The following is a 9,790-nucleotide window of genomic DNA, read 5'->3' as shown; positions in this document are numbered from 1 at the left end:
ATCTTGGTACTACAAAACTTGGATATCCAAAATTGATACCTGAGCATTGTTCATTTTATGGCAATTTAGCCCTCCGGGTCTTAGTGTTCGGTTTTAGGAGCTATTGTACCCTCTCTGTGTGTGGTGGGGGAAGCCTATCAGCTGTAAACAGTATCTGAATTTTTTTTCCCAAAGAAAATAGATATGAGTGCTCACTGTATTCAGATCTCAAGGCTGGAGTTAGGGACGTCTGCTTAGGTACCGGCTGGTCTTTGCAGAACTTTGATTCTGGATGAATTTCAAGTAATAAACTTTTCCCTCAGCCTTATGTTTGATCATCGTCCGAGATCGTGGCGTGAGCTGCCGTTACGGTTGGCTGATTTTGGCGTTCTGCATCGTAATGAACTGTCCGGAGCTCTTACAGGACTCACTCGAGTACGCCGGTTCCAACAGGATGATGCTCACATATTCTGTGCTATGGAGCAGGTATGGGCTGCTGTTAAATGAAATCGCCTGTTAAAATCCAAGTCAGTCAGTTTCCCATAGCTGACACTTTATTTCCATTCTCATAAAGATTGAAGAGGAGATAAAGAGTTGTCTGCAGTTCTTGCGTACTGTGTATGATGTTTTTGGATTTTCCTTCAAACTGAATCTCTCCACTCGTCCTGAAAAGTATCTTGGAGATATTGAAGTATGGAATCAAGCTGAGAAGGTAAACAGTAACTTTAATGACTTTTTATATGAAAACTAGGCTGCAGCTGGAACACCTGAAAGAACAAATCCTCTTCTGGGGGGAAGAGAGACAGCTGGGCATGAGAAATATAACTCAATAAGTCTTTAATTATGTCTGGCTGCTAGAAATGGCTTTTATTGTATGTTGTCCTTCTATATGGAGATTACACTCTCCATGCAGTCTGCATGTCAGAAACAATTTACTTATCTTTTTTTTTGTTATTGGCCAAAAAATATACTACGAGGAGAAAGAAAACCAGTCTTACCAGCCACTGTAATAAGTCATAGAGCCATCTTCCAAAAGCCAGATTGCTTTCATGACTAAAGGGACAAGATTAGCCCTTGCAGCTGCAAGGCTGACCTGATGCTGCAACATGGAAACACAGTAAACGAAAACGATGGGGAAAAATGCTGAGTGTGGGTGTCCTTTATCTCTAGCAACTTGAAAACAGCCTCAATGAATTTGGTGAGAAGTGGGAATTAAACCCTGGCGACGGAGCTTTCTACGGACCTAAGGTTAGTATGTTAGAATCAGCCTCTAGTTGGGTTAAGCTTTTAATTTTGTTTGGATGAGGTAGAAAAAAAAGCTATACAGTTCCTTGTTTTCTGTTGTTACTGCCCTAATCTTGACAATAGGGATAGCGTGCAAGTGCAGTTTTCCACAGTATAGTGGATGAGCAGGAAAAAAAAAACACAGCAGTCCTCACGTGTAGCTTAGACGTTACATTGGTTTTAGTCTCTATAAAGTCTTGTAATGTATGGATTCCCCAGAAGGACAACTATTAGGCATCTTTCTGTGCAGATTGTTTACCAGATGTCTTCAAATACATACCTGAGCAAGACAAAGGCTGCATCTAGTACATGTTCTGCTTTAAGTTAATTAAACCAGTACAAATGGACACTAAATGCTGTTAATACATAAATAACACTTTTCATATATTATTGTGAGAAAAGGGGGAGTAAATGTGGTGATGCTCTTATTTGTTTGTTTATTTTTAATTCCTGATCTGGGGTAAAGACAACTCCTCTTTTCACTCATCATCCTGCAAATTCCCTTGCAATGTAACGTTATAAATGACTTTTTTCAGTGTGAGTACACGATTCATTAAAGCATTGGTGCTTTTTATTTTTGGGTGGAGGGTGCAGAACAAAACTAATTCCTAAACTGACAGGTTGGTCCATGTTGAGATTGTTAAAGGCTGAGATTAAGAAGGAAGGGTTTTGGTTTTTTTAATAGTCATCTGACTCAAGATGCTGTCAGACTGAAATCATGTATTTTACCAGCTACATAAGCTTTTACTTTCATGGGCGAGAGAAAAATATTCTGTGTTCCTGGTTTCCACATAGCTCTAACATTCTTTTCATTAATTAAACCCAATTTATATGTACAAACTGATCAGCTCTGTTTAAGCAGCAGCCAAATAATTTAGTGAGCTATATGAACAGAAGGTGGCGCTGTCAGATTTGTATTACCAGAGCAATAGCTACATTAGAAATACTTTTTTTTCCAGTGAACAGTGAAGCCTAACCTATATAAATAAACTCGTACTGCTATATAAAACAAGCAATGAGAAATCCTAACTCTATGTTCCTATATAAAACAAGCAATGAGGGGAAAAAAAAAAACCCTTCATTTTATTGATTAAACAAATTTTTGAAAAATTCCTTTTACTGGCACAGTTTTATAGCTAAGGTGAGTTGCTAGTGGGTTTTGGTATTTAAAAAAAAAAAAAACCTTCCATTGATTTTATATTTTTAAAAGACGTCTCCTCAGTCTGCACAGATTAAGTAAGGGTCTGTAGAAATGTACTTGCATCTCTGTACATAAGGACACAGAGCATTACAAAATTACTTTTCAATCTTTCTCTAATAAACCTAGCCTACATTTATGTCTACATTAATTCGTTTAGTAAACTGATTCTGAATTCTTTGTATGTTAATTGACTCAATTTCATTTTATAGGTTGTACATGGAATGTATTATAGCAGCTAATCATTCACAAGATGAAATGCAAACAGGATTTAGCAATTTCCTCAGCTGATTTGAAAGGAGGCAAATATCTGCAGGAACATTTAACTTTGTTAACCTCAGTTAACCTTGTACTTAGTTCTAGTACACTCCAGCTAAAGTGAAGTGAGCAGACACGTAGCCTGTTGCACTTGGCTTTGGTTAAAGTTACATGTTAAGTGAAGCTCCACATCTAGGGTACCTTTAAACTAACTTAGACTTTTTTTTCTACTCTTTACCAAGATGATTTGAAATTAATAGAGGGTTATAAATAGTGTATTTTGATAGGTCAGTTACTCATCAGAAAAAGCTTCTGTGATAAACTCTGGCTTCTGAATGAAATTTTTTTTAACAGTTCATATTTAGCACAATTTCTTTTGAAATACATTTAGAACTTAAGTGACTGAAACACTGATCTGTTTATTTGATATATAAAGTAAAATAAGGAACACAGCCCCAACATATAGCCATACTGGTAAAATCGAGAGTAAGAAAGCAATTTGCTAAATAAGTAAGGTCCAGATAGTATAACTTCTCACGTTGGCTAGCTGTGGGCTTGTGCAACTTTTTATCACAAGTATGCTCAGCTTTAAAGCTTATAAGATACAACAGAAAGAATAGGCTTGATGGTAGATAGTCACATAGACAAAATGAGTGTCACTAATTAATACAATGCCTATTAGAAGGGGGTTTATTTAACACAAGGCTTCTCATCCCTGTGCCTGTACTCTGAATTTGTAATATAAGCTATCAAATATTCCAATGTTGCATAACAATCAAGCACAAATTTTCCAGTTTCAGGTTGAAGAAGTCTTATTTTCAGTGACAAGTGTTCAGTTCTGATCCAGTGTACGTGCACTCTTCCCTTGATGTGCTGCTGAATTTACTCAGTAAAAAGGCCCATGAAAGTCACAAGTCCCAAGAAAAGCAAAGCAGATTGAAACTCACACAAACAGTGTGATGTATTAAATGCGGTTCCCTCCAAAGTAATGCCACTCTACTGGCTCGCCTCGTTTTTCATTCTGACAGGTATCTGCATCAGAGCCTGCACATCATTTAAATCCTAAAGTAGGCCAAAGTGAAAGAATGTTCTGTAAAATCATATATAGTTCCTGGGTACTGCCCTGAGTGAAAGCCTCTATCTGAAAATGCATTTGCTTACAGAGGGAAATGCTTTTTTTTCTTAAACTCCAGTAAAAGTTTCTCTTTTGTTTCTAAGATTGATATTCAGATTAAAGATGCCATTGGTCGCTACCACCAGTGTGCTACAATCCAGCTGGATTTCCAGCTGCCAGTCAGATTTAACCTTACCTTTGTCAGGTGAGTAGAGCAGCTGATGTTTTTTAATTGCTGTAGAATGTAGCTTGCCTGTCACTTACAGGCATAAGTTTATAAAAAGAAACAGCCTTATTTAAAAAAAAAAAAAAAACAACCTTATTCACAGCCATGATGGTAATGACAAGACAAGACCAGTTATCATTCACCGGGCCATCCTGGGATCTGTGGAAAGAATGATCGCCATTCTAACTGAAAACTATGGAGGCAAATGGTAATGTTGAAAAGTAGATTTATTATTCCCATTTGAGCAAACATTTTATGTAGTGGAAGATAAATTGGCCCCCAAGTATACAAGAGTTAGCAGGATTCATTCTACTTGCTTGCTACAGAGTTGTGCTGTAGATATATACCACAAGGTAATTCCTGCTGAATCACATTCCCTAGATGTTAAGTAATCCTAGATATACTAGCCAGTACGTGATATCACTCTTGCAGGTGCAGCATACAGCTTAGCTATATAAGCCATGCATCTCTCATCTTGTTCTGGCAGCTGGGCTGCTTTGGAGAGTCATTTATGTAGGTAACATCCTTAACCTGCTGCCATTTGATACCTGACAGGGATGATCTCTCTGACTGCTAGGGAGGCTCAAAAGTAAACATTTTTCCATGATTAGTTAATAACGAGTGTAACAGCTCAGTTGTGAGTGTTTCTGTCGTAAAACACGACTTGACACTTCAGCTAAGTACTTTTGCCCATGCTGCAATTTTCCTTTAGACGGTCAGGTTTGTGCGGAGATAAACTGTTACTCGAGGGCTGTCATCCCCTCTGAAACCAACCTAAGCAAGTGGTTTAATGAACCTGTAGTGTAGATTTTAGTCCCATCTATTCATAGGCTGTTTCATAGTGAAAAATACTAAAAGCTGTACAACTTGTTTTTTGTTTTCTGAAGGCCGCTCTGGCTCTCCCCGCAGCAGGTAATGGTGGTACCAGTGGGACCAACGTGTGATGAATATGCTCAAAAGGTGAAGTAGCATGGGTTTTAGGTGATTTTTGTTTAAGTCCAAGAAATACTGTATTTAAGAAGTGGGATACTCTGTTATTAATGATTAATACTACTTATCTGAAATAAATAGGATAGGTGTTTGCATATTATGTTGTATCCTTTATATATTACAAGGATGACAAATTAAGCTGCTGAAATTGTAGATGGAGTTTAAAGAGGACCTGAAACAGATTTTTGGGTATCCATGCAACAAATGCTGATTGTGGTGATGCTTTTATTATTGGAAAGGTTAGCTTTTCAACTAGAGGGGGAAAAACTCTTTGCCCTTCAGGTTCCAGTCTCCCATGGCCGTGCGCATCTTGCAGAGTAATAAGAAAGATGAAGCAGGGTCTTTGCATCTTTGGCATCCAGTTGGTGGTCTTCTGTATTTCTTTCAAGCACGTAATACATTTAAAAAAAAAAAAAAAAAAAAAGCCTGCAGAATAAAATCTTCTAATCAGAAAGCTCCATCATTCTGCTGCCTTTCTCAATACCAAATTCAAGTCACTATTCGGCCCAAAGGTATTCATAGCACTGCTTAGTGATTTAGTGTGTATGAGCTTATGATAGCTGACATGTTTTTAAATTCTTGAACTGTGCTCATCTCCAAGGCCTGAGCCAACAATGGTGTGTTTGGCTTGGGGCGGGGGCAGGGGTTAGACAAGTTTGACTGGCTTGCTAAGCCTACAAGTCACATAGTTCATCATCATGAAATACTGTATCCGTCTTCAACGACAGTTTAAATACTTTTTCTTCTAGGTCAGACAGCAGTTCCATGATGCTGGATTAATGGCAGATGTTGATGTAGATCCTGGGTGCACACTGAACAAGAAGATTAGAAACGCTCAGCTTGCACAGTATAACTTCATTCTGGGTAATGCATAGGGCATGTCTTATTTTATGTTGGCTGACTTTCTTGACTAGGACTAGGATTTGATTTAGCTCTTCTGTGAGCAAGGCAGAGACTGGTAGTCAGTGTTTTAGTCAGTGTTTTCTGCGTGATGGGCATTCCTTGCTTGTGCAGCTGTTAGTGGAAGGAGATCACTGTTGAGTGGCCTAAGGCATTACTACTGCTTTAGTAAAAGTACGTTACGCTCTTCTTGTCAGTAGTATGGAGACACGTGTGGACGTTCTCTTAATTTGTCAGGCAGATTAAGTGATTTTTTTTTCAGTATTTTGCTCTTCTATTGCTCTTCTTTTGCGTGGCAAAAGAAGTGCCATATTTTCACTGCATTCACCTGTCATGCAGTTCTGAACTATGTGTGCATGTCTAAGATCAGAGTCTAGCAAGAGAAGGTGATGCAGGAACAATTAGAAACTGACCCTCAAGTATGTGATGTGTCTTAGTCATACGGACTACTTCCATAGCTACCTCCGAGTATATCCTATAAAATTTATATTTGTAATGAGACAGGTATTGTCTTGGTGTCTATATTTTATTTGTTTAAAATCAACAAATAATTTATTGGAAAAGCTTAGAGTTACCCTGCTGGCTCTATAAAGTTTAAAAAAAAAAAAAAAAAGAACTTTTGGTTATTTATGATAAAATTGTCTTTCTAACCTTTGTCCATGGGGCTCTCCTAGACTAGGTTTCCTCTCTTTAATAGGAAATAAGCCAAGCTGAGAACTTACTCAGTTTACTTTTCCCCTTGTTCGTATTTTACTAAGCTGCTATTTATAATATACTAAAACCTTTTTAAAAAGATGTGATTAAGAAAGAAGACTAGTGGCTGCTACGGTTCTAAGTTTGGCTGGGTTGGAGGAGGACAAAGGACTTGATTTGTTGGTTGTTAAGACTTTTAGAATTTCTGTTTAATATATTTGTTCTATGGGAATGAAAAAAAATGCTCAAGGAATATTAAGTTAACCTCTTTGCATCTTGGTTATTTTTAGTTGTTGGTGAAAAGGAGAAGGCAAGTGGAACAGTTAATATTCGCACTAGAGATAACAAGGTGCATGGCGAGCGTACAATTGCTGACACGGTGGAGAGACTGCTGGAACTGAAACGAACCCGTTGCAAACAAGCCGAAGAAGAATTTTAACACCGTCTAATCTACCTGGCATTAAGAAGATTCTGGCTTTTCTTACTCAGTTAACCATAGAGCTGTTTGTGCTGAACCAGATTTGACATATATTTCACATTGGACTTCTCACTTATTTTAGCAGAGATCTTTCTTAGTCAAACATATCTCTTTGTAAAATCAATTTTTCACAAACCATGAAGTAAAATTTCTTGGCTGCTGATCAATAATAGATGAAGCTAGGTAAAATGACCCCTTCTGCAACTGCAAGAAAAAATGGAAATGTTCATCAGGGATACCTACAACATTCTAACTACCCAATTAAGAATAAAATTCACTTTGATAACAAATGTTTTTCATGAAAGTTAAACAAGAGACTTTGTGCTTAAGAAACCACACAGGAACCATGCCCTGCAGCAGCTTTTGGAGAATCTCCTGTAGCAGGTTAAGTGATACTTTGCAGTCTGAGCTGCAGAGTATCCCTACCCTAATTAAATGTATCGATTCTGAACAGTTCCTCTTCACATAAGCAAGGAAAGGAGCAGAGGTCTCCTGCTTCAGTAGGTGTTGGTGCCTCTGGGAATGGTCCAGCTCTCTACACATGGCATTCCTGAAGTGAGACTGTCTGCTACCTAGCACTGAGCTGCTAAACAGGGGCAAACCATACTGTTTCTCAAAGGCAGCATCTGAAATATATTCACCCTGAGGAGATGTTCATTGTAGCTTGGGATAGGGATAAGACTGTCTTGAAGAGGAGGGAATAATAGGGCTAAACAAGCAGATAGGGAAGTTAGGATCCTTGGGAACAGGTAGAATGTTTCTGTTCTTTGACCTGTCCTTTCAGTAAGGCTTAATGTGTCATGGGAAAAACTAGGGTGTACTGAACTAGCTAGGACAAATGATTTTTTTTTTTCTTTAGACAATGCAATTTTTCAATTTAATATGGTACAGTACATGTCAATGGGACATCTCTGTGCCAAGCTACAAACCCAGGGCATGAGGTATCAAATTAGAAGCCTTCCTGGCTGACATTTGAAGGACCTCATCAACTGTTTGTGCTCCCCCCCCCCCCCAATCTACTGGCTGAGAAGAAGGAAATGCCAAATGCCTGTCATTGACAAAAAAAAATAAAACCAGAGTTTCTTTTTGTTGATTTTTAACTGATCTGAACAACTTCCAAAGGCTGTTGGTTACTGTTCTTTGGGAAGGGGCAGGGGAAAGAGCTGTTACTGCTACAGCCCTAGCAAAGATCACAGTTCTCACACAACTCAGACGACAGGTTTGAATCAGCCTGTCTTTTAAAAGCCTCCGTTCCGCTAACATCTGAGCAGAAACATTTCATCTACCTTTTTCTCACCTACCTTTCTCAGCTGTGGGGATAACATTACATCAGGAGTTGAACCCATCTTAGATTCAGTCTTACCCTGTCCCCCAGCAGATTTTTAGCAAAAAAGCTATTTCCTGCCTCTTTAGCTCATCCGGGCTAATGACATTCCATCTAAGTGCTGTGATAAAAGAGGAAATTTATTTTCCACGGCCTTGCTGCTTTTAAAATTATTTCAGTGGGGGCAGGGGGCGAATTAGGTTTCAAATGCCTCAACCTGATTTTTTTTTTTTAATTAGTATTTTTGCACCTGCTTTATTTTACTCTGATGTAACCATTGCTAGTGCAAAACAGAGTAGAAGCATATGTCAGCTGTCCCTGGGGCAGGAGGACTTAAATGTAGATGCTGAAGCAAAAATGGGGCAGATACCAGTCCCAGACCAAAAAAGGGGCCGCTAGTTCCATTTTGCTTTCTGTGAAACATGCTTTAGACCACCTTCTAACTAAGTTGGCATGTTTGCTGAGTTTTACAGTGCTCTGCCTTTCGTGTTTGTTGTAGGGATCTGTATGTGCACTTCATGTTAGAAGTACTAACTTGTCATATTCCTGTAAAGAGATACTCTCAAACAGTGCTGTAAAATGCTAGCCACTACTGTGTATAAATCACTAGATGTCAGTCTTGTACAGTTTACCCTGCTATAGAGCCCTTATTTAACTAGATTATGCTTTCAAAACTAATAATGATATAAATGCCTCTATTATTAGAAACAACACCTAAGGGTACAATCCAGTAAAATACATAAAATACATGGGCATCTTGAGCAGGATATGAACAGAACTGAGGTGTCTACACCTAAATCATGATTGAACCCACTCAAGTGCCATCTAAACTCATTGCTCTCTGCTTCTCTGACTGTAGAAGTTCTCTGGCTACCTAGTGTTATGGCCATATGCAGAAGCAGAATTTGGCCTGTCCTGAGTAGCATGTCGTCTCTCTCTCTCTCTCTCTCTCTCTCTCTCTCTCTCTCTCTCTCTCTCTCTCTCTCTTTCTCTCTCTCTCTCTCTCTCTCTCTCTCTCTCTCTCTCTCTCTCTTTCTCTCTCTCTCTCTTTCTCTCTCTCTCTCTTTCTCTCTCTCTCTCTTTCTCTCTCTCTCTCTCTCTCTCTCTCTCTCTCTCTCTCTCAGTTCAAGCAGAAGTCCCTTGAAGAGTAGGCTTAGGGCACTGCTGATCATCTCTGTCAGGACCGAGCTCCTGACAAAACACCATGGCCATCTCTTAGGGCAGGAGGACACCATGCAGCTGTTGTATAATAGTTTAGTGGCTTGAGCACTTGCCAAGAAATGTCATTGAATAAGTCTTTCCAAGGTCTGAAAGCCACCAATTCCACTTTTCCAGAGCATGCTTTG

The 9,790-nt window shown here is 38.9% G+C and overlaps 1 protein-coding gene across 1 annotated transcript in view; it reads left to right on the top strand.

The window, feature by feature from the left end:
- Positions 1–7,410, top strand: part of LOC138064813 (threonine--tRNA ligase 1, cytoplasmic-like) — a 12,440-nt gene extending 5,030 nt beyond the window's left edge. The window contains exons 7-14 of the mRNA XM_068928789.1: positions 238–465; positions 554–691; positions 1,150–1,227; positions 3,938–4,038; positions 4,163–4,267; positions 4,947–5,019; positions 5,799–5,913; positions 6,933–7,410. Coding sequence (XP_068784890.1) covers positions 238–465; positions 554–691; positions 1,150–1,227; positions 3,938–4,038; positions 4,163–4,267; positions 4,947–5,019; positions 5,799–5,913; positions 6,933–7,081 — 987 coding nt within the window. The 3' untranslated portion in view covers positions 7,082–7,410. The remainder of the gene's footprint in view (positions 1–237; positions 466–553; positions 692–1,149; positions 1,228–3,937; positions 4,039–4,162; positions 4,268–4,946; positions 5,020–5,798; positions 5,914–6,932) is intronic.
- Positions 7,411–9,790: the final 2,380 nt, after the last annotated feature.

This window comes from Struthio camelus, chromosome Z, assembly GCF_040807025.1.
Source record: "Struthio camelus isolate bStrCam1 chromosome Z, bStrCam1.hap1, whole genome shotgun sequence".
NCBI classification, from domain to species: Eukaryota; Metazoa; Chordata; class Aves; order Struthioniformes; family Struthionidae; genus Struthio; species Struthio camelus.
The sequence above is the reverse complement of the archived record's forward strand: the minus strand, read 5'-3'. Positions and strand labels throughout refer to the sequence as shown.